A 25,612-nucleotide genomic window follows, 5' to 3' on the forward strand; every position below is an offset into this window, starting at 1 on the left:
GGTTTAAGGGTGAATATGGGACATGTATAAGCAATCTGTTAACATAGGGTTTAAGGGTAAATATTGGACATGAATAAGCTATCTGTTAACACTGGGTTCAAGAGTAAATGTGGGACATGTATAAGCTATCTGTTAACACTGGGTCCAAGGGTGAATATGGGGAATGTATAAGCTATCTGTTAACACCGGGTTCAAGGGTGAATATGGGACAAGTATAAGCTATCTGTTAACACTGGGTTCAAGGGTTAATATTGGACATGTATAAGCTATCTGTTAACACTGGGTTCAAGGGTAAATATGGGATATGTATAAGCTACCTGTTAACACTGGGTTCAAGGGTGAATATGGGACATGTATAAGCTATCTGTTAACACTGGGTTCAAAGGTGAATATGGGACATGTACAAGCTATATGTTAACACTGGATTCAATGGTAAATATGGGATATGTATAAGCTATCTGTTAACACTGGGTTCAAGAGTGAATATGGGACATGTATAAGCTATCTGTCTGTTAATACTAAACCCTAATGGGTCAAAATCCTGGTTATAAATGTGAATATGAAACTTTAGGTAAAAATAATTAGTTATTCCATTGCATTACTTCTGATTAATAAATTTTGCTGCGTTTAAAGTTTTAAATAAAGTACTTAACCATCTAAAAAAAGTATCATAACAACGTAAAGTTATTATTCTTATTATTATTGTCACAATTTCCTTAAATTTTAACTTTTTTTTTATTATTTTTCAGATTCGAAGATTTGATTTTGCAATTGTAGACTCTGGTTCGTATTTTCATGTTCAGCACCCAGTACCCAAAGCTTTTGTTTAAACAAAAACTGTAAAAAAAACTCCGTGGTTAATTATCTTACTTTGGTATTGATTTAGGGAGAACCCTAGGTAGGTAAGCTGTGTCTGGGGATAACGTTCCTGGGTAAGTAAACTGTGCTTCAAATAACGTAGGTAAGTTGTGCTCAGGGATGACGTAAGCTGTGCTTGGGTATGACGTCACATTTTTGCCCCCCAAAAAACGTCGGTTATGGTAAAAACATAAAAAAAATTAAAAATTTATTAATTCACTTTTTTAAAATCATTCTTTTTGGAGCTATATCGTTAAGCTGCCACTCACTTACTTGTTCTTGTGTTCTTTGAATTAACAAGTCTCAAGCTCGAGTTTATGGGTGTCTGACTCGACGAACTTACGTCATACTGCGTCATTTGCTGACGTCAGCAATTAGTTGACAACAAATTCATGCTACTATATTTATTTAAAAATTGTGTAGTTTCTTAGATTTTTAAACATCATTAATATTTAATAAGTTAACAAATTAATTTAACGTTTTTTTTTAAGTATTTATTGCGCTTTGCTTGTGAAGTGAAGGGTCTAAGGTTCAAAGCTCGTTAAACCTATTTGGAATCTGTATGAACTATTCACGTATGAGGTAGTAGGTTGTATAGTTTAAACTATCTCGAAGATAACTATGCAGCCCTCTAACTTAGCTGTGTTGGTTTACTATCAACTCGAATTAGTTAGTTTTCTATATTTTTAATAGTTTGGTTATTACGAGTTTGTTAAAATGTTTTTAGCGTTTTTATTGGCGTTTTTTTAGCTCATTTTTTTGCAAGATTTTTGCTTTTGGGCGTTTTGTTTTTTATTGTAAAATACTTGGTCACACAACAGTGTTGTGCAAGGATTTTTTTTGCTAGTCATTTTTGCTAGAGTTGTAATATTAACCCTGGATCAAACTAACATTAATTTAACCTTATTTATTTTATAGTGTTAGGTTTTGTATTTTATTAAGAAAAGTGTGCTGTTGTGTTTGAGCTATTCGTAAGCGCCGGGCACAAAGACGCAATTTGTGTGGCTTGAACCCGAAACTTTTCGGCTGGTAGTTTAATGCCATGACCAGTTTGTTACACTAATGAACGTTAATTTATTTACTGCGGAATTGAATGTACTTTTTACATTTTAACATCGCCATCTAACGAGAGAACATATTTAGGAATACTATTCGGTAGGTGATGTCCCTGAGACCCTAAAACGTGAAGAAAAATGCCACGGTTTATGATCTCGGGTTATTTACCTTTCGATTTATCCTCAATTTGGGTAAAATGGAATGTTGTTTTTATTGTGTCACATTTTGTGTCGCAAAACTACAAGTTTTGCCGTAAAATTTTTTTTTTTTTTGTTAAAAATAAGGGTAATATGCATTTTTTTGTGTGTAACTTACCCTAAGAAATGTTAAAATATTTAGTTTGAACTTTACTAATTAGGCTACCTCCTATTATTATTATAGTTAATTTTTAAAAGTTTTTTTTCATTTTTATTTCTTTACTTTTATTCATTTTTTGATTTTTATGATCCTTTATTAATATTTAATACTCTTTTTAATTTTAATAAACATTAAATTTACCTTCAGTATAAAATTATTTATTTTCAATTATATTGGAACAAAATATAATATAACAAAGAATATATGTGATAATATAGTGATTTAAAATCTAATGCACACAAAAAATAAGGCGATAATTCAATTAAAATGCGCTTCAACACAAAAGTATTATCACCAATAAAATATTTACACAACCAGCCAACTATTGTCGCCATTTTTATTTTAATGGCAATGCAGTAAAATATTTACTTTATATTCAACAAGATATGTTGTGATTAAACAATGGTATTCTGTTACAGAACAAATATCACGTGATATGTTTACTTTATTGTTCAACTGACAGACTACTAGTTTTGTAAAACAGAAATAAAAATCTAAGATTAACTTGATTTTTAAGCCTTTAAAAGAATTAAAATTTGTTCTTTTAAATAGAATTAGGTTAGTAACAAAATATAACACCAATCTTAATAATTAAAACTGCATTTAATTTACATTTTTCGCTGTATTTTTGATTATCTAGCCGACTGACAAAAAATGTCGCTGTTAAGCCAGTCAGCAAAGTTAGGCTACTCGCAAAATCAATATTTACATTTTTATCAGGTGCTGTTGCAAGGTTAAACCAATAAATAAAGTTTAATCTCTGCATACATTTTACATTAACATAAGAAGCGCAGTTAGTGCCTCCATATTAGGTGCTGAGCTAATCTTTTTGATTGATTCTTCTAACCCCCTAATAACATCTCGCTTAGTCGCCTCGCTGATATCTTCTGCTGTTTGAAACGAAACAATGGCGATCTTTAAACTATTTTCCGCCTCCACAATATTGCCGTTAGACTTCTCTGCATTTGCAAGCATGACATAACACTGGCCAAAAGCTGATAACTTTGCAGCATTTTCACCGAAAGTATCGATGCGAATTTTAATGGCCTGGGTTAATGCGTTAATGGCTTCATCGTACTCTTTCACGTACACATGGCACCTTCCCAGATAGAATAGACAGTACGAACTAGCTTGGGCATAAATTCCTGTGGTCCCATGGCTTGCGGTCTTAACGGACATTAGAAGAGCTTGCAGAAGAGGAATCGCGACGGATTTAATGCCGGGTTCCATATCTTGCTTGTAGAGAATAATAACTAGGTCCTCGATGGTGCTTCCTATGCTGATTAAGCTTCTTAACTTTGTATCGGGATCTTCAATGTCGAAACAGATTCTGGACGCTGTTCGCAACATATGAAGAGCTGGCCTGTTTTGATGTTTCTGTGTAAGCTTACCAGCTACTTCTACCAAACTGCACACAACATCTTTGCAAGACTCTGGATTGATTTTAACTTCCTTTAGGTAGTTTACCAAACGATCACATACTTTGGCAGATTTTTTTAAATCGTTAACTCTAAGAAGCACACAGATCATAACAACATCTGTCCTGACTTTTTGAGCGGGATCTATATGATATGTTAGTATAAGATTTGCAGTGGTGCAGTAGTTTAGGGACATTATCTCATAATTTTAAGGCCCTACACAAATTACTGGTGTAACAATATGGTTTTTACCTTTCTGTTTGCCAATAACGGGGGCCTGGACAGCAGTAACTTGATTTAAAGGAATAACTGGGGTTTTTAGAGGTTCAGCTTTTACAGGTTTGTCTGAAAAAACAAAATTTGGGAACATTATTTTATAAATTTGCTGGCTAACATGTTAAATAGGCACTACTACAGCATTAGAACATGTTATTTACTCTTTTCTTTGTTAGCTTTAGGTGCCGGGACTGCATTAACTACGTATGACTGGCTAATTGGGTCTGCATGAGGTTCAGGTTTTACAGGTTCATCTAAGAAAAAAAATATATTGTAAAAATAAATATTTCATAATTATGCTGGCTAACATTACAAATAGGCACCACTTGAAAGTTAAATACCGTTCTTATTAGTAGCTATAGGTGCCTGGACAAGAGGGAATTCGTTTGACTGGCTTATAGGGGGTGTTAAAGGTTCCGCTTTTGGTTGAACTAGGAAAGAATATTAAACATTAATCTGTTATTAGCAACCTACTTAATTCCTCGCCTTTGATTTTTCGTGATAAACAGAAAAAAAAAATAATAATTTAGGCTTAAAATATAGAAAATATAAACCACTAGCTTCACAATTTTAACTTACTGTCAAAAACGAAGTCCGGTGGATTTAGACGCGACAAGGGTACACACTGTTTTTTGTCAATCTTCGGATGAATAAGAGCCATTCCCCTAAGAGTGTCAGCTACACTAAGAAGCACATTGGTAAAATCTAGATCGTCGATCATCTTGCTAAGCTCATCTCTAACTTGAACCATGTTGGGGCGCTTTGTAGGATTTCCGTCCCAGCATTTCTTCATTTCAATCTCTAAAGCTTCGATCAATTTCACGTCGCCTAATTTTCGCTTTGTTTTCAAATCTCTTTTAAGGTTATCCACTTCATCCAAATCGGGTCTGGCACCCCGACAAACAGCTCTCACAAATGCATCAACATTGGCTACTACATGCATTTGTACGGGATTTTCCCGGGTTAAGACCATGTGTAGAATGATACCATAGCTGTATACATCTTGCTGTGGATGTAATTTTAGAAAAGGGTTTTTCAAACGCTCTGGAGCCGCATATGGAATTGTAAATTCGCAATCTTCGCTTGAATTTGCGTTTTTTGGTGCCACGCTGCAAGTAGAGATTTCTGCTCCTCCAAAATCAGCAATTTTACAATGAAGATCTCTGGTCAAAACCACATTATCAGGTTTCATATCTCCATGTGTAAGTTTTCTGGTACTGTACAAATTATGAAGAAAAGCAAGACCATCAGCAACTTCGAACCCTATTCTTAAACGAAGACAAGGATCAAGATTTGCTTTCTCGTTAAGAAGAAGGTCTCCCATACTGCCTCCAGGAAGGTATTCCATAATAATCCCCATTGATCTTTTCCATTTTGACCAGCCGAAAATACGAAGAACATTTGCATGGTTGATCTTGTTTAATGTATCCAATTCTCGTTTAATTCTGTTTCAAGTAGATAAATTGTCCCGTTAAAAAGTTTTTTTATGCTTTAACAACACAGCGTTAGTATAATTTAAACTACAACAACAGATTTTTAAACATATTTTTACGTAAAGAATCGGTCTTAAAGCTTCTCCTACTTACTTGTCTTCTGGGTTATCACCACCCATAGCAAAGCATTTAATGGCAACTGCACCTAGAGCATTATGGAAAGCAAGTCTAACTGTCCCAAACGATCCACTTCCAAGATTTCCTGTGTCTTCATCAGCTACGCATTGTAGCTCACTCGGAGGGTAGATTCGTACCTAAAAATGTTCACATTTTAATTTATCAAGGTTAAACTTTATTTAAGGTTGACATAAAATGTTAGTTATAGCCCTATATAAACATTATAATAAGTGTTGTACTTAAATTATAAATGTTTATAAAAAGGTTCAAAAAACAAAGTTATGATTTTTATATTAAATGAATAATATTAAAAGAATTTGTATAAAAATTTTTAACTTACAATATAAAACAAGATTTAATATTTATTTATAAAAGGTTTTACCTGTCTTTCAGTCATGGCTTTAACTTAAATTTTTCTTGCTTATTCTATACACTTTTTAATTTTTATATTTATTTTTAGCCTAAAATTGCAGACAACAATTTACCAGTTAAACAGTAAAAAATAGGCTATAAAATCTAGCTAACAATACTATTTAAATCAACATATTTAGTACTGCCTTTAAATTTCAGATTTTCGCAAATGTGCAAACTGTTTAGCGTGTTTTTTATTTACCAAGATGTAGTAACTGTTTGCTGAATAAAGAAGTGTCAGACTGTTAATTGTTTGCCAAAACCCTTTTTTGGTTTGCTGTGTAATCAGTCGATAAATTTAATTTGCATTGAAGTTTAATATCAAAGTCTATAATGTGTTAAAACTTTATTATCAAAATAGTATTTTCACAATAAACTTAAATTTAAAACTCTCTAAATACACTTCATTAAATGGAAAAAAAACATTTAAATTTGGTGTTTTTATTTAAAAAAGTTAATTGTTCATTTACAACCACATTAAAACAAAATATGTTAGAATGTAATAACAAAGATACATAATAATAATATAATCAGTGATTTGGTTAAAATAAAACTATATATAGTAAGTTATAGTGTTATGTACAGAAAATAATAAGGCGATAATTCAATTAAAATGCGCTTCAACACGAAGTGTTATCACAAATAAAATATTTACACAACCAGGCAACTATTGTCGCCATTTCTATTTTAATGGCAATGCAGTAAAATATTAACTTTATATTCAACAAGATATGTTGTGATTTAACAATGGTATTCTGTTACGGACCAATAATCACGTGACATGTTTACTGTCATTTAGTTGACGGGTTGCTAGTTTTGTAGAACAGAGATAAAAAAGCAGATTAAATTGATTTTTAAGTCTTTAAAAGAATTGAAGTTTGTTCTTTTAAATAAAATAAATTAGAAACAAAATATAACACCAATCTTAATAATTAAAACTGCATTTAATTTACATTTTTCGCTGTATGTTTGATTATCTAGCCGACTGACAAAAAATGTCGCTGTTAAGCCAGTCAGCAAAGTTAGGCTACTCGCAAAATCAATATTTACATTTTTATCAGGTGCTGTTGCAAGATTTAATCAATAAAATTTACACACCTTTTACATTAACATAAGAAGCGCAATTAGTGCTTCCATATTAGGTGCTGAGCTAATCTTTTTGATTGATTCTTCTAACCCCCTAATAACATCTCGTTTAGTCTCCTCGCTGATATCTTCTGCTCTTTGAAACGAAACAATGGCGATCTTTAAACTATTTTCCGCCTCCACAATATTGCCGTTAGACTTCTCTGCATTTGCAAGCATAACATAACACTGACCAAGAGCTGATAACTTTGCAGCATTTTCACCAAAAGCATTGATGCGAATTTTAATGGCCTGACTTAATGCGTTGATTGCCTCATCGTACTCTTTCACGTACACATGGCACCTTCCCAGATAGAAAAGACAAAACGAAGTAGCCTGAGCAAAAATTCCTGTGCTTTCATAGCTTGTGGTCTTCATGGCATGTAAAAGAAAATGTAAGACTGGGATTGCAATGGATTTGATGCCGGGTTCCTTATCCTGATTGTAGAGAATGATAATTAGATCTTCTATGGCGTTTCCTATGCTGTTTAAGCTTCTTAACTTTGTATCGGGATCTTCAATGTCGAAACAGATGCTAGACGCTGTTTGCAACATATGAAGAGCTGGCCTGTTTTGATGTTTTTGTGTAAGCTTACCAGCAACTTCCACCAAACTGCACACAACATCTTTGCAAGACTCCGGACTGATTTTGGCTTCCTTTAAGTAGTTCACCAAACGATCACATACTTGAGCAGATTTTTTTAAATCGTTAACTCTAAGAAGCACACAGATCATAACAACATCTGTCCTGACTTTTTGAACGGGATCTATATAAAATAATAGTATTAGATTTGCAAAGTAGTGTAATAGTTTGGAAACATTATCTTATGATTTTTAAGAAAACTTTTTACCTTTTTGCTTGCCAATAACGGGTGCCCGGACAGCAGTAACTTGATTTGACAGAATAACTGGGGTTTTTTGAGGTTTGGCTTTTACAGGTTGATCTTCTTTGTTAGCTTCAGGTGCCTTAACTGCAGTAACTTTGTTTGGCTGGATAATTGGGTCTGTAGGAGGTTTAGCTTCTACAGGTTTATCTGAAAGAAAAGAAAATTAGGAACGATATTTTATAATTTTGCTGAAGATTTTAGGTAGGCACTACTAAAATATACTTATTAAGGTATAAGTTCACCTTTCTGAATGCAAACTACGGATGCCTGGACAGCGATAACTTGATTTGACGGGCTTACTGGGTGTGTTGAAAATTGATCTAAAAAGAAAAAAAAAACAATATGGGACATCATTTTAAGAGTATGCAGGCTAACATTTAAAATATGCACTACTACAACATTAAGATACGTTATTCACCATTTTTATTGCTCGCTTTAGGAGCCTGGACTGCATTAACTTCGTATGACTGGCTAATTGGGTCTGCATGAGGTTCAGGTTTTACAGGTTCATCTAAGGGAGAAAATAATTTCATGATTTTGCTGGCTAACATTACAAATAGGCACCACTTGAAAGTTAAATACCGTTCTCATTAGTAGCTAAAGGTGTCTGGACAAGGGGGAATTCGTTTGACTGGCTCATTTGGGGTGTTGTAGGTTCCGCGTTTGGTTGATCTAAGAAAGAAAAATTGTTTTAGGGACATTACTTTATAAATTTGCTGGCTAACATTTAAAAAATGCCCTATTGCAGCATTAGAACATGTCATTTACCCTTTTCTTTGTTAGCTTCAGGTGCCTGAATTGCAGTAACTTTGTTGGACTGGGTAATGGGGTCTGTAGGAGGTTCAGCTTTCATAGGTTTATCTGAAACATTAAAAAAAATTAGGGACGTTTTTTATGATTTTGCTGTAGAGTTTAAATAAGCACTACTGAAACCTTTATTAAGGTGAGCGTAATTTACCGTTTTGATTGCAAACTTCGGGTGCCTTAACAGCAGGAACTTGATTTGATGGGCTTACAGTGTCTGTTGGAGATTCATCTAAAAATATCAAAATAGGGTAATATTTTATAAAATTGCAGGAAAACATTACAAATAAGCCACACTACAACATTAGAAAAGGTTATTTACCATTTTCACTGCTAGCCACAGGTGCCTGGACATCAGTAACTTCGTTTGACTGGCTATTTGGGTCTGTATGAAGATCAGCTTTTACAGGTTCATCTTGAAAAAAAAGAAAACTTATTTTAGGGACATTGTTCCGTAATTTTGCTGCAAACATCATATAGGCACAACTAAAACCTACTTAATAAAGTAGGAGTTATTTACCTTTCTGATTGCTAACCACAGGTGCCTGGACGGCGGTAACTTGATTTGACGAGCTTACTGGATCTGTTGTAGGTTGATCTAAAAGAACAAAAAACAAAATAGGATATTATTTTATGAAATTTCAGGATAACATTTTAAATAGGCACTATTACAACATCAAAACATGTCATTTACCTTTTTCTTTGTTAGCTTCAGGTGCCTGAACTGCAGTAACTTCGTTGGACTGAATAATTGGGTCTGTAGGAGGTTCAGCTTCTACAGGTTTATCTGAAAGAAATACAAATTTAGGGACGATATTTTATGATTTTGCTGGAGATTTTAAATTGGCACTACTGAAACCTTTTATTAAGGTATGCGTAATTTACCGTTTTGATTGCAAACTTCGGGTTCCTGGACAACAGTAACTGACGGGCTTACAGAGTCTGTTGGAGGTTCGTCTAAAAAGAAAAAAAAATAGAATATTTTATGAAATTGCAGGATAACATTACAAATAAGCCACACTACAACATCAGAAAAGGGTATTCACCTTTTTCACTGCTTGCTTCAGGTGCCTGGACATCAGTAACTTCGTTTGACTGGCTATTCGGGTCTGTATGAAGCTCAGCTTTTACAGGTTCATCTAAGAAAAAGAAATATTGTAATGATGCATATTCAATGATTTTGCTGGCTAAAATTTTAAATAGGGACCACATTTAAGTATGAGTTATTTACCTTTCTCATTAGTAGCTAAAGGTGCCTGGACAAGAGGGAACTTGTTTAACTGGCTTATAGGGGGTGTTAAAGGTTCCACTTTTGGTTGAACTAGGAAAAAAAAATATTGAAATGCCAATTAAATATTAAACAGTAATATGTTAATCACAACCTACTTAATTTCTCACCCTTGATTATTCGTGATAAACAGAAAAAAAAATTAAATAAAAAAATATAAACACATTTTTAACTTACTATCAAAGACGAAGTCCGGTGGATTTAGACGCGACAAGGGTACACACTGTTTTTTGTCAATCTTGGGATGAATAAGAGCCATTCCCCTAAGAGTGTCAGCTACACTAAGAAGTACATTGGTAAAATCTAGATCGTCGATCATCTTGCTTAGCTCATCTCTAACTTCAACCATAGTGGGTCGCTTTGTAGGATTTCCGTCCCAGCATTTCTTCATTTCAACCTCTAAAGCTTCGATCAATTTCACGTCGCCTAATTTTCGCTCTGTTTTCAAGTCTTCTTTGAGGTTATCTATTTCATCCAAATCGGGTCTGACGCCTCGATTAACAGCTCTTGTAATAACTTCTGTATTAGCCACCATAGGCATTGGTGCTGGATTTTCCCGGGTTAAGACCATGTGTAGAATGATACCATAGCTGTATACATCTTGCCGTGGATGTAATTTCAGAAATGGGTTATCCAATCGCTCTGGTGCCGCATATAAAAGCGTATATTCCAATCCTTTTTTGGAATTTACCTTTTTTGGTGCCACGCTGCAAGTAGAGATTTCTGCTCCTCCAAAATCAGCAATTTTACAACGAAGATCCCTAGTCAAAACCACATTATCAGGTTTCATATCTCCATGTGTAAGTTTTCTGGTACTGTACAAATTATGAAGAAAAGCAAGACCATCAGCAACTTCGAATGACATTCTTACACGAAGACAAGGATCAAGATTTGCTTTTTTATTAAGAAGAAGGCTTCCCATACTGCCTCCAGGAAGGTACTCCATAATAATTCCCATTGACCTTTTCCATTTTGACCAGCCGAAAATACGAAGAACATTTGCATGGTTGATCTTGTTTAATGTATCCAATTCTCGTTTAATTCTGTTTCAAGTAGATCAAGTAAAAAGTTTTTTATGCTTTAACAATACAGCGTTAGTATAGTTTAAACTACAACAACAGGTTTTTAAACATATTTTTACGTAAATAATCGGTCTTAAAGCTTCTCCAACTTACTTATCTTCTGGGTTATCACCACCCATAGCAAAGCACTTAATGGCAACTGCACCTAGAGCATTATGAAAAGCGAGTCTAACTGTCCCAAACGATCCACTTCCAAGATTTCCTGTGTCTTCATCAACCACACATTGTAGCTCATTCGGAGGGTAGATTCGGACCTAAGAAATTATTTTAAAGTTTATTAAAAGTTTAGAGAATATCAGGGTGTGTAGTTTGCGCAATGTTAGCATTTTGGCAGAATGTTTAAAATAGTTTTTTAATATTATGGCTATCATATTTTTCCGGATAAAAATTTACGCAATTTTTAATTTTTCGAAGTTAAACTAATCTAAAGTTGATATAAAAGATTATTTTTAGCCCTTGATTAACCTGAAAATAGGTGTTATACCTTAATTATAAATGTATATAAAAAACAGCATTTAAAGATTCAATATTTAATTATAGAAGGTTTTACCTGTCTGTGAGTCATGGCTTCAACTTAACTTGAATTTTCTTGGTAATCCTAAAAACCTATTATATTTTTATATTAGGTTTTTGCCTAAAATTGCAGACAAAACAATTTAATAGTTACACAGTAAAGTTTAGGCTATAAAATCTAGCTAACAATACTATTTAAATAAGCATACTGCCCTTCCATATTTTAGATTTTCGCAAATGTGCAAACTGTTTAGCGTGTTTTTTATTTACCAAGATGTAGTTAACTGTTTGCTGAATAAAGAAGTGTCAGACTGTTAATTGTTTGCCAAAACCCTTTTTTGGTTTGCTGTGTAATTAGTCGATAACTTTAATTTGCATTGAAGTTTAATATCAAAGTCTTTAATGTGTTAAAACTTTATTATCAAAATAGTATTTTCACAATAAACTTAAATTTAAAACTCTCTAAATACACTTTATTAAATAGAAAAAACATTTAAATTTAGTGTTTTTATTTAAAAAAGGTTCATTTACAACCACATTAAAACAAAATATGTTAGAATGTAATAACAAAGATACATAATAATAATATAATCAGTGATTTGGTTAAAGTAAAACTATATATAGTAATTTATAGTGTTATGTACAGAGAGAAAAAGGGCGATAATTCAATTAAAATGCGCTTCAACACGAAGTGTTATCACAAATAAAATATTTACACAACCAGCCAACTATTGTCGCCATTTTTATTTTAATGGCAATGCAGTAAAATATCAACTTTATATTCAACAAGATAAGTTGTGATTAAACAATTGTATTCTGTTACGGAACAAATATCACGTGATATGTTTACTTTATTGTTCAACTGACAGACTACTAGTTTTGTAAAACAGAAATAAAAATCTAAGATTAACTTGATTTTTAAGCCTTTAAAAGAATTAAAATTTGTTCGTTTAGTTTCAATTCGGTTTGTAACACCTTAATATACCAACCTACACAATTAAATTGGCTTTTATTTATTTTTTTAGTGTATTTTTGATTATATTTCTAACTGACAAAAATGTCGCCGTTTAGGCAGTCAGCAAAGTTAAAGGGAACTCGTTATCAGTCAATATTTACATTTATTAAAAGTCAGATGGCAGAATAAACCCATATGGGGTCATGTTTTATTTTACAATAACATTAGAAGCGCAATTAGTGCTTCCATGTTAGGTGCTGAGTGCAGCTTCTTAATTGACTCTTCTAACCCTTTAATAACATCTCGTTTGGTCTCCGCGCTCATATCCTCTGCCTTCAAAAACGAAGCAATGGCGGCCCTTAAACTTTTTTCTGCCTCTACGAGATCACCTTTAGCCTTTTCTGCATTTGCAAGCATAACATAGCACTGGCCAAGCGCTGATAATTTTCCAGCGGCAGCACCAAATGTTTTAGTACGAATGTTAATTGCAGAGCCTAATGCACTTATGGCCTTATCGAACTCTTTCACGTACACATGGCACCTTCCTAGATAGTATAAGCACAGCGAAACGGCTTGCGTGTAAATCTGAGTATTGCCATCGCTCGCTGTCTTAATAGACATTAGAAGAGCTTGTAGAAGCGGAATTGCGACGGATTTGATGCCGGGTTCCATATCTTGCTTGTAAAGAATGATAACTAGGTCTTCGATGGCATTTCCCACACTGTTTAAACTCTTCAACTTTGTATCAGAATCTGGAATAAGGAGACAGATCTTGGACGCTCTTGCCAGCATATGAAGAGATGACTTGTTTTGCAATCTTCGTGTGAGCTTACCAGCAGTTTCTACCAAGCAGCAGACAACCTCTTTACACACTTGTGGTTTCAAGGTAGTTCGGTCAATGTAAGCTGTCAAGCGATCACAAACTAATGCACAATCTGTTAAGTTGTTGGCTTTAAGCAAAATAGAAACCAGAACAACATCTGCCTTAATCTTTTTAACCGGATCTGTATAACGAATTGATAATATGATGAATACCCAACCATAGAATTTACCTTTAACATAGCGTTACAATACAGTTGACTAGGATAAAACATAGAAATAAGTTACCGGTGTTACTGCTAACAACAGTTGCGTGGACAACTGTAGGTTGGTTTGACGGGCTTGCTGGGGATGCTTTGGGTTGGGGCTTCGCAGTTTGATCTATAACATAGAACGTAAGAATTTTTAAACTAAAATTCTCAAAATGCAATATTTTTTAAAGAAAAAAATTAGAAGAGATGTTATCGTATTTGTGCATAACTTTAACTTACCGCCAATGACGAATGCGGGTGGACTTAGACGTGACAAAGGTACACACTGGTTTTTGTCGATCTTTGGTTGAATGATTGCCATTCCTTTAAGAGTGTCAGCCACACTAAGAAGGATTTTCGTAATATCCAGATCGTCTATCATCTTGCTTAGCTCATCTCTAACTTGAACCATGGTGGGGCGTTTTGTATGATCCCCGTTCCAGCATTTCTTCATTTCAATCTCTAATGCTTCGATTAACTTAGCGTCAGCCAAATTTCTCTTTGTTTTAAGATCCCTTTTTAGGTCGTCAACTTCCTCCAAACCGGGTCTGGCGCCTTCTTGAACAGCTTTAGAAAAGACCTCAGTATTAGCTACCATATGCATTTGTACGGGATAGTCTCGGGTTAGAATCATATGTAGAATGATACCATAGCTGTACACATCTTGCTGTGGGTGTAATCTCAGAAATGGGTTTTTTAAACGCTCTGGTGCCGCATATAAAAGGGTATATTCGGAACCCGTGTTGGACCTAAGGTTTCTTGGGGCTGTGCTGCAAGTAGAAATTTCGGCTCCTCCAAAATCAGCAATTTTACAATGAAGATCTTTTGTTAAAACCACATTATCAGGTTTCATATCTCCATGTGTAAGCTTTCTGGTACTGTACAAATTATGGAGAAAAGCAAGACCGTCAGCAACTTCGTATGACATTCTAACACGAAGACAAGGATCAAGATTGGCCTCTGGTTTAAGAAGAAGAGTTCCCATACTGCCTCCAGGAAGGTACTCCATGATAATTCCCATGGAATTCGGCCATTTAGCCCAACCATAAATACGAAGAACATTTGCATGGTTGATCTTGTTTAAAGTTTCCAATTCTCTTTTAATTCTGCAGAAAAAGGTAATTTAAGATTTGAATAACAAAGGTTTAATCTTGGCCTTACTCGTAGAAGCAAAAGCGCATTAAACGCTGATTCAAATAACTCACTTATCCTCTGGGTTGTTGGCTCCTACAGGAAAGCATTTAATGGCAACTGAGCCTAGGACATTATGGAAAGCAAGTCGAACTGTCCCGAACGATCCACTTCCGAGATTCCCTGTGTCTTCATCAACTACACATTGTAGCTCACCAGCTGGATATAATCGTACCTAAGATATGTTTATTATTTTATTAAACGTTTGGGACAATAACATGAGTTTAAATTTAAAAAAAAAAAAAAAATCTCTTAACATAAGCTTTAAATTAATCACATTTTTTTATATAGTTAATATTTCAATTTATTTTTGCTTCTATATTATCACAAACCAAACAAAAACACTTTTTAATATGCCCAACTCAAAGCCTAAGGTCGGGTTAATAAACGAACAATAAAAGTTCAATAAAGAGGTAATTTAATACTCGGTCGGAAAACAAAAGTATGTACATGTATTAAGCCTACAAACACACTTAAACTACTAGTTAAGTATTTTTCAAAGTTATATTTTAATTTAAACCATATAAAGTTTTTTACCTGTCGATCTGCCATTTGTACAAGTTGATTTTGTAAAAAGAAAATCCGTAAATTCGCTTTAAGTAAATTTTTTCATTTGCTTAAAATTGCATTTAAGTAATAAAAACTTAATCATTACATAAAAATTCCCCTGTAAAATATATAAAATATTGTTTTAAATCTAACTAAAAATGACTCTCATCTATAAAACCTGTATATTATATAAGAACTTCTGCAAAAGTCGTAATACAGTTTTTAGTTCCCTTTTCTCTGTTTACCTGAACGGGTGGCTGAATATAGCTCACTAGAATGTGGCGTATGCTTTCTTTATTTGCTGTAGCTCTTTATTATATTTAGTATGAGGTTTTCTCTGCCTTTTATTTGCATTCTAGTTCAGGGTAGCGGTAAATATGTTTACACGTTTAATAAAAAATTGGCAATTTTTGTTTTTTAATTTTAAAATTCACATTTTAGTAAAGATATTAAATAAGTAAAATCTTTAAATTAAAAACTACGTAGTTATAAATACACTGCTGTTCCTAATTACCTTTTATTTACTAGGTAATACAGACTCAACATATTGTGCTTAAGTAAAACGTAAGTTTTATACTTGTGGTCTCAGATGTGCTTTCCCCCACATCAAAACAAAAGTAAATGTTTTTTACTCTCTTTGCTTTGGTAGGTTTAGCCTACGCTTTCCTATCTTCTTTATAACATAAACCTATTGGTTGGTATTTAAGTAGGTGACTGGCATTATTCTTTTGAATAACATCAAAGTATTATTTAACTAATACACAAAAATACATGAAACGATAAAAAAGCCCAAAAATGTGTTTTATTTATTGTGAATATTTTACGCAACATTACACATCCAATACTTTTTAAAATTTTCTACTTGTATCAGCTATATTTGATTTTTAAAAGCGAATTTTTGCTAACATCTAACTTGCATTTGAATGGCTACTATCTGACACTTGTTTTAAAGGTAAGTATGTGTACATTTTAGTTAACACTAAGTTAAAGAGGACAATACTAAAGTACGGGATGCGGGATAGTGCGGGGCCGTATATAAACGTTAACGAAAATTCGCGTAATGCGGGACGGAACGGTATTTTTGTACTTTACTGCGGGATAATTGCGGTGTTTGCCTAAAAGGCTAAGGGATGATGCGGATTAGCTATAAAGGTCGACGAATGATGCAAAATCAACTATAAAGCACAAGGGAAGATTAGGGTAGGGTATAAAAATTCCGCCCTTTCTGCATTCAGCGATTTTTTGTTAACGTTTATATATGGCCCCGCACTATCCCGCATCCCGTACTTTAGTATTGTCCGTTAAAGAGTATATACATGCCTCGTATTAGCTATTTGTTAACGTTGAATAACTCATTTCAAACAAATGTAAAGAAAGAAGTTGTGTAAACTTATATTTGTTTATTTACAGCATTAAAATTAGCACACAATTAAAACCTCATAATAAATATAATATTTAACTTTAAAAATCACCTCTAAAAAAATAACAATAAAAGTAAAAATTAAAAACATTTGTACAAGTCACGATTTAATTAAATAATTTAAAGCAAAATCTATTTTATATTAGCCCTAAAGTCAGTAACATGATATTTTACAACACGATTGTGATTAAACAATGGGATTTTGTTTTAAAACAATGATCACGTGATCTGTTTAATTTTAGAATACAACCAGCAGACTACTATTAAGTTGTTAGTAAACGGCATGTTGTAATATTTTCGAGTTATTAAAATCTGGTTAGTTAGAATTTTGTTGGAAGAATAAATAAAAAAAGAAGCTACACTTAAGTAAAGGTGCTTATGTTTTAAAAACTATATGTTAAGGTTGTTCTTTAGTTTATAATTAGTAACATTATTCTTAAAACAGGACCCTCAGCAATAGATTTAAAAGTAAGCCATTTTAACTTAGTTTTAAGTTATAAGCTACACAAATTTTGTTAGTTAAAGTTTATTTTAATAACATAAGAAGTGAAATTAGTGCTTCCACATTAGGTGCTAAGTGAAGCTTTTTAATTGATTCTTCTAACCCCCTGATAACATCTCGTTTGGTCTCCTCACTTATATCTTCTGCTTTTTGAAACGAAGCAATGGCGGCCCTTAAATTTTTTTCTGTTTTTACAAGATCACCTTTAGCCTTCTCTGCATTTGCAAGCATAACATAACACTGACCAAGCACTGCCAACTTTGCAGCATTTTCACCGAAAGTCTCTATGCGGATTTTGATCGCTGAGCTTAAAGCATCAATGGCCTCATCGTACTCCTTCACGTACACATGGCACCTTCCCAGATAGTACAAGGACAGCGAAAGAACTTGGGCATAAATCTGTTTTTTACCATTGCCTATAGCCTTAATAGTTGTAAGAAGAGCTTGCAGAAGCGGAATCGCAGTAGATTTTATGCCAGGTTCCAACTTTTGTCTGTGGATAATGAAAACTAGATCTTGAATGGCATTTCCTATGCTGATTAAGCTTCTTAACTTTGTGTCAGAATCTAAAATAAGCAGACAGATCTTGAACGCCCCCGCCAGCAATTGAAGGGACGAATTGTTTTGCAATTTTTGTGTGAGCTTACCAGCAGTTTCTACCAAGCAACAGACAACTTCTTTGCAAAGTTTAGTATCAAAAGTAACTTCGGTTAAATATTCACTTAGAGCTTCGCACACTGTGGAAGATTCTTCTAGTTTTCCTTCGTTTAACAAAACACGAACCTGGACCACATCTGTTCTAACTTTTTGAACTGAATTTGCTGTAAAATATATAAATTATTAAGCAATGAACTTTGGTCAGCACTTGATTTGAATTGCGACGAATGCTTTTATACAAAATGTATCTTTAAAACAACCCAATTACGATTAAAAAAAAATGATTTACCTGGAATTTTGCTAATTACGGTTGCAATGGAGTCCTGTGGTGATAAGCTTGCTTTGAATGGTGAAGGATTGGGTTTCACAGTTTGATCTAAATAGCAATGGAAAATAAGTTTAATTTAAATATACGAAGGCCTGGCCTATAAGCTATTTTTTGTCCGGGTTTAAGGGTTTTTAAAAAATCAAAATCAAAAAACTTTTAGCATACCCCTTGTTACGAAGTCGGGTGGTTTTAGACGCGACAGAGAAATACACTGATTATTGTCGATCGTTGGTTGAATTAGTGCCATCTCTTTTAGCGTGTCTGCTACACTAAGCAAAACCGCAAATATGTCCATATTGTTCAACATCTTGCTTAGCTGATCTCTGACTTGAACCATGGTAGGGCGTTTTTTATGATTCCCATTCCAGCATTTTTTCATTTCAATCTCTAATGCCTCAATCAATTTGACATCTTCAAGTCGGCCCTTTTTTTTCAGATCTTTTTTTGAGTCATTTACTTTTTTTGTATCAGGCCTTTTACCTTCCCCAACAGCTTTACGAAATATCATAGAGTCCATGTTAGCGGGAACGGGATCATCTCGGGTTAAAATCATGTGTAAAATGACACCATAACTATAAACGTCTTGTTGTGGGTGCAACATTACAAAGGGATTTTTTATACGCTCAGGAGCAGTATATGGAAGAGTGTGTTCTGCCACATTTGTTGAAACTTTGTTTGTAGAAAACGTGCTACAGGAAGAGATATCTGCTCCTCCAAAATCAGCAATTTTACAATGAAGATCGTTAGTTAAAAGCACATTTTCAGGTTTCATATCTCCATGTGTAAGCCTTTTGGTACTGTTCAAATTATGGAGAAAAGCAAGACCATCAGCAACTTCAAACGACATTCTTACACGAAGACTGAAATCTAGACTTGCATTTTCAAAAAGCAGAAGGCTTTTCAGACTACCTCCGGGAAGGTACTCCATGATAATTCCCATGGAATTCGGCCATTTAGTCCAACCATAAATACGAAGAACATTAGCATGGTTGATCTTGTTTAAAGTCTCCAATTCTTTTTTAATTCTGTCAAAAATAGTTTATTTATATTGGATTTGGGATTTAGAAAATGATATATGGGCATTTGCACAATTTTTAACTTAAAACTATAACCCTATAAAATTAAACCACGTAAAAAATAGGACTATTGTTTTTTTTAACTCAAGTCTTGTTGTTACACACTACCAATAAAACACTAACACAACCCTTCTTCTTACTTTTTTTCGGCGTTGTTGGCTAGTACAGAAAAGCATTTAATGGCAACTGAGCCTAGGACATTATGAAAAGCGAGTCTAACCATTCCATATGATCCACTTCCAAGATTTCCTGTGTCTTCATCAACCACACATTGTAACTCATCTGCTGGGTATAGTCTTACCTAAAAATTGTAGCAAATGTTGTTTGGTAAAAACTTATTTACACTTTAGCACATCTTATTTTTATGTATCAAAATGTTAATCTTTCTTATACATATGTTCTGGGTTATTGCGATTTCTTAAATAAAACCTATTAAGTTAGGGTCTTACCTCTTTAGTTTCCATTGCTGCAGAATTGTTTTAATTTAAAGCTGTTAATAATGTGCTTTAGTTAAATAATTTAAAAAAAATCTGCAAATCCCAATTTCGTTAAAAATATCCAAGTTTTAAAAAACATCTTACTAAACAGAATTGCGGGAGGTACGTATCACATCCCCATATTTTTGTTTTGCACTTTTTGACCTAACTACGTCAAGAATTTATGTCCTTACAGTCAAGTTTTTTGTTTTTGTAATTAATAGCACCTAGCCTTTTCTCCACTTCAGACCCCAGCTATCTTTTGAAATCAACATTGTTAAAAACCTTTTGTTGTTGATTTAAAATTAGTTAACGTTGTGCTTGTTTTTAATTCTTTGTCTTAGCAATATGAATGTCAACTGTATGCCCTTCTCAGATTCCTTGTAATTCTGAATGACCCCCACAAACAGTATATCAAATATATTTTGTGATTAACATACAAGAAATTCTTTATCGATATCAATAAATCGAAAAACTGACATAAATACAAATATTCATACAATATTAAACTTTTATTGTGCATTTAATATTATTTTATTTTAATTATCAAATGCCAATATGTTATCTTTAACAACTACAATCACTACATTACTTAAATTAATTATGGAACAAATTTCATTAAACCAAAATTTAAATAAATATGAAACTAAATATTAATCTGTATTTTAATATATTAAATTTGTTTGTTTGATTTTCTAAAAATATAGATTTAATTTTAAATTTGTATTAAAAAATAATTTTTATTAATGGTAAAAATAGAATTAGTTACATGCTAAAACAATGAAGTAAAAATTCGTTATTTGTACTTATAAATATTGCAATTATTATTTTATTAACATAGCAGAATACTAGTTGTTTGAAGTATATTTACTGCAAGTAGCAGCAGTTGAATCCCTTCCAGGTCTGGTAAGTTCCTCGTAATATTCACGTTGAGATTGAGCCATAATTTGGGCGAGGATTACACTTTCATCAGCTTCATCAACCCAGTCACTTAAACCTTAATTTAATTGTGAAAAAGTTTAAAAAATTAAGCCAAGCTTGAAGGGTAAAATACAGAAACCCGGAGTTTTGTAACAGACAACATGTAAAATTATACTTAAACCTAAATTGATTTAGGATTTTAGGTCTTGTTTAAAATTCAAAATCAAGTTATTTTACTGAAAAAAAAAATTGTTTTCTTATGTTATTTGATCAGCTATATAGGTGAACAATAATTTAATGTAAGAAAATGAGAAGGCTCTTAAAAAGAAATGGTTTAACTCGATATATTTTAATAAAATAAGAAAAGTACCTGTGTTAACAAGTGATTGGTTCGGTTGAATATTAGAAGTTGATTGGCTTGCTTCTGAAACTTTCTTTTCAACTTTAGCTTCCTAAAATTGTGATAAAAAATGAATTTGATACTACACTTCATAGCATGGTGGGCCAAAGATGATTATTTTATTTAAAGTGATAACTGTTAAACCTTGCTTGGAAATTAAATTCTTTAGTTGTAAAATTCATGCATTAAAAATAGGTAAATGTTTGTAATTGTACCTGTTGTTGTTGTTGTTGTTGTTGTTTGCAGTTAGTTGATAGATTTGTTGAAGTAGATTCATTAGAAGAACAAGTTGCTTTCTTTGATGTTGTTTCTTCTGATTGGGACTAAAAAATAAACAATTTTGAATATAAATGTTCAAACTATTTTTATTGATGTAGAGGGTGGGTAGGCTTGTTTTATCAGTAAACACCAGGCTCTAAGGCGAACAATGCCTTATTGGTGCAACGTGAAACTAAAATCTTTCGGGTTGGTAATCCGATACCATGACCAGTATACTTCACTACCGCACTATCATTTGTTTAATCCAAAGCTTTTATGTAAAAAGCAAACCTCTAGCACCAACTGGCGGATAAACTGGTGGTAAAAATAATATTAAAAAGGGTCAATTATTGTACAGTTTGAATTTTACCTTTTTCAGTCTAAGATTAGAAAGTTCTATCATACCAAAAGCTATTGACATTGGAATGGTAATATGATTTTAAAATATACTTAATATTTGACTTAAACAAATTGTATTGCCTTCTTATATAAACCCTTTCAAAAATCTGAAACTTACAGAATGAGCAGAGTTAGCTTGTTGCTGGAGAACATAATCCCTAAAAGACTTCTGAGCAACTTCTCGCAACATCTCATCTTCTGTATTCTCCCAATCCGCAGCTTGTAACTTATCCACCAACATTTGTTGTTCCAACAACTCTAACTCTGAAGCTCTTTCAGCTGTTTGTAACATCATGCGATCTGCCAACTATATACAGTGATAAATCATAACATTAACTTTCAAAACAGTGTTTATGGTTTCCTAAAATAGCACAAAGTTTTCAGAAAGAAAAAATAGTATAAAGAATAGTAGTAGCACACTGTTTTATTTTTGCAATATATATACATGTTGTTTTTAATTTACCCAAAAAAATATACAATTTAGCATCAATTATATTTATATTTAACTCTTAAGTGTAACAAAAAAAATAAAAATATATTACTGACCCCTGGTCTGAAGGAAGGTAACCCAAGTCCTACACCCACACTTGCTTTGTAAGGATTGATGACAGCGTTATAATGCGAATTTTGATGGTAACTTACTCTGATTGGGTCGTTGTCAGTTATATGAGATGACTGGAAGGTGTTGATGGGTTCTAAATTAAACCAATATTTTGTTTATAAATAGAGTTCCCTATATAATAAAAATAAACGGTTGCCTGTAGTCTGCAGGTAAGTTATTGCAAGCAAAGTTCATTTAGAGTTGATAAAAATAACTAAATATAATTAATAAAAAAGTATTTATTATTAACATTTTACAACAAAGAAAATTTTGTTATAATGTGTACAAGAGCAATTATTTTATGTTTTTCCTATTTATTTAAACAAACAGGCATTTATTATTTGTAATTACACTGAAATAATCATAACATTTATGTCATTAAAGCATCATATTATGTTTATTCGACTACTTTAATTATAATAATCAGCACTTTTATGATGTGAATATCACAAACAAAAAAATGACAAAATTTAAAAAAATAAAACCCACATATAAACATATACCTGTGCTGTACTGATATACTTCAAAACTCCTGTTATACATTTCTGCCATAGCTTGCATTTCTAAATGATTTCCAAATGTACTTGGAAGTCGTTTTCTCGAGATGTAAGTCACGAAATCTTCAGTAATGTAGTTCGAGAAAAAATCTGAATTCTTCGTCTAAAAATGTACAAAAAATAGTCAAAATATTATTAAAAATAAAATTAACCAAAAACTTATAGACCCATAGATAAGTATTAATAATTTGACATAAAATAAATTTAAAGTAAAGTTAAGTAACAAACCATATAATCCATACAATTTCTTCGAACTTCATCGTGCATATTTTGATCCCCGTAAACTTGTTCAGCTTAAAAACATCAAAAATATTTTACAATTTGTTTTATATTTAATCCTATTTATTGGTAGCTTAACATATTTAACTAATGTTTTAAGATTTTTATTAGAAGCTTACAAAAAACAGGCTGTTACACTACCAAATTATGATTAATTAAAAACAAATCTTTTGAGCATTAGCAAGTAACTAACATTATAAACCTACCAACAGCTCGAAACAAACAAGCTCCGTCCTCGCCCATTTCTTTAACATGAAAACCTCGAACTTCTTTCAAAGCTTGCGCAAACTTTTGTTCCAACTAACAACAAAAAATGTTTTTGGTAAATTATAAGCCCTCAAGTTAAGTTTTACAAAAAACATTAAAAAATTATTAAAAAAATGTAGCTTTTTAAAGTTTGATTAAATAGAACTAATTTATCTTAACGTTTACCTCTTTAAAGTTGACTCCTTGATTAAGTTGCCTTAACCGTGACGGATCATGTTCATCATCTGAATTATGTCCTTCCTCGTCAATTCTTGCTCTCTGGCGCCTTCTACTACCTCCTCTACCACCAGCAGAGGGAGCTATTGCTTGTGGCGATATGGGCCTCCGCTCGTCAATGTTAGCTCTACGCTGCACCGTGTGGTGAGCTCCAGCGGAACTGTAACTACAACTGGCCGAGTTACTTGTAGTTTCAATTGCTGTAGTCCGTGTCGGTTTACCTCTTACATAAGGTTGAGAATGTGGAGATAAACGACCGTGTCTGCGTTTCACCACAAGAGGTGTAGTTCTCTCGGTGGCTATAGAAATCGTTTCAGAATGTTTCGAAGTTTCTGGAATTTTAGAAACATTTGAATCTTGCGCAGCTGTTGATTCTAAATCCAACGTGATAACTTTGTTTTCATAATTTGAAGTTGTTACAGGGATTTCAGGTGCAGTTGTTGACGAAGGAACAAAATCCGATTGATGTCGATTTCTTGAAGTTCTATGTCTTTCTTCGCTTGTGTTTTGATGAGTTGTGGTTCTAATTGGAGCTCGTACTCTTGAGCTATGTGCGTCTGTGCTCTAATTTAAAAAATTAAGATATTAAAGTTGAATTTTTAACAGGTATTTACAAACTATGGCTTTTATTGCCAAATCGTTTATTTTTTATATTAATTCTCGATGTAAAAAGGTCAACTTTACCACCTAAATATAAAGTAACATCAGTTACCCCAACCTAGTCTTAAATTGCCTTCAGCAGTTTGTGATATTATAGATTATTATTGCTCAATATTTAAACTGCTGGTTAAGTAAAGGCTGGGCAAATGTTCATGATTTATATCGTCCTATACGAGGGCACTACAGCATGAGAGCAGTGGGGTTCAAATTTATTCAAATAGTTTTAAACCTAAATTATTACACACTCATTCATAAACTTTAAAATACTTTCAAAAAAAACTAACAGCATGATGTGCTGATGAATGATGTTCATGATTGGTTTGTTCCTTTGTCGGTTTCTCCTTTCCAGTTTTCTTTTTTGGTAAGATTGTCATTTTTGGCCAAATTTAAAAGGTTTTAACTATTTCTATAAATTATAAACAAACACTATCACAATTTAGGCTAAAATCTGGTTAATAACTTTGTATTAACATTCTAAACGATTGTATAGTACCATAAACAATTGAGTAGCTAGTTGTAACAATTTAAGTCAGTTTTATGAGCTTAATGTTTATGTCAAACTTTTAACTGTTAAACTCATTAAGGAATATAATAGTCGGAACGTAACGTTGCTTGCCTGGTAACACTAAAATGATGTCACATCCTACCATCTTGTTATAACTTCTTTTAATTTATTGTTAAAATATGTTAATAATAATTAAAACAGGGTAATAATAATATGCGAAACATTTTTTTAGATTTGTTTTTACAAGAAAAATCTACTTGTCAGTTTTTATGCGATCTAACCAACATAGGTTTAACAAAATTGATAAAATTGAACGACTGTTATCGTTAGTTCATTTTATTTAAACTACATTGTATAACAAAATAAAGAATAAATAGTTTTATAATTATAAGTCCATCTTTTATTTTTAACTGCCTACTGACCTTTGTCAGTGACGTCATTATATACACAATAAGTCTTTGTGACGGTTGAATGGGTTTTCTGTTTGTTTTCATCGTCACACTTCGAAAGTTTTTGAGAAAAACAGAATTTTTTTGGGTGACCGTATAAAAATATTTAGTTAATTATTTTTGTCATAAATTGTCAAGTAATATTTAAAATTAAATATTAATTTAAGATTAAATATAAATCAACTTATCTA

The 25,612-nt window shown here is 32.7% G+C and overlaps 3 protein-coding genes across 3 annotated transcripts; all 3 read right to left on the minus strand.

The window, feature by feature from the left end:
* Nucleotides 1-12,184: 12,184 nt before the first annotated feature.
* Nucleotides 12,185-15,574, minus strand: LOC145742733 (uncharacterized). Its single transcript, XM_082560522.1, has 5 exons — nucleotides 15,439-15,574; nucleotides 14,916-15,076; nucleotides 13,951-14,816; nucleotides 13,748-13,840; nucleotides 12,185-13,644 (listed from the first exon to the last, which is right to left on the minus strand). Exons 1-5 carry the CDS (start codon nucleotides 15,451-15,453, stop codon nucleotides 12,854-12,856), a joined length of 1,926 nt encoding a protein of 641 aa, XP_082416648.1. The 5' UTR covers nucleotides 15,454-15,574; the 3' UTR covers nucleotides 12,185-12,853.
* Nucleotides 15,575-16,932: 1,358 nt separating this feature from the next.
* LOC145741172 (uncharacterized) lies at nucleotides 16,933-19,897 on the minus strand. Its single transcript, XM_082558703.1, has 5 exons — nucleotides 19,883-19,897; nucleotides 19,574-19,734; nucleotides 18,523-19,382; nucleotides 18,319-18,405; nucleotides 16,933-18,193 (listed from the first exon to the last, which is right to left on the minus strand). The coding sequence occupies exons 1-5, from the start codon at nucleotides 19,895-19,897 to the stop codon at nucleotides 17,397-17,399; spliced, it is 1,920 nt and encodes a 639-aa protein (XP_082414829.1). The 3' UTR covers nucleotides 16,933-17,396.
* Nucleotides 19,898-20,552: 655 nt separating this feature from the next.
* LOC145742749 (uncharacterized) lies at nucleotides 20,553-24,929 on the minus strand. Its single transcript, XM_082560539.1, has 10 exons — nucleotides 24,752-24,929; nucleotides 23,757-24,371; nucleotides 23,531-23,624; nucleotides 23,274-23,338; nucleotides 22,992-23,148; nucleotides 22,434-22,582; nucleotides 22,006-22,194; nucleotides 21,446-21,553; nucleotides 21,201-21,282; nucleotides 20,553-20,906 (listed from the first exon to the last, which is right to left on the minus strand). The coding sequence occupies exons 1-10, from the start codon at nucleotides 24,839-24,841 to the stop codon at nucleotides 20,758-20,760; spliced, it is 1,698 nt and encodes a 565-aa protein (XP_082416665.1). The 5' UTR covers nucleotides 24,842-24,929; the 3' UTR covers nucleotides 20,553-20,757.
* Nucleotides 24,930-25,612: the final 683 nt, after the last annotated feature.

This window comes from Corella eumyota, chromosome 2, assembly GCF_963082875.1.
Source record: "Corella eumyota chromosome 2, kaCorEumy4.1, whole genome shotgun sequence".
NCBI classification, from domain to species: domain Eukaryota; kingdom Metazoa; phylum Chordata; class Ascidiacea; order Phlebobranchia; family Corellidae; genus Corella; species Corella eumyota.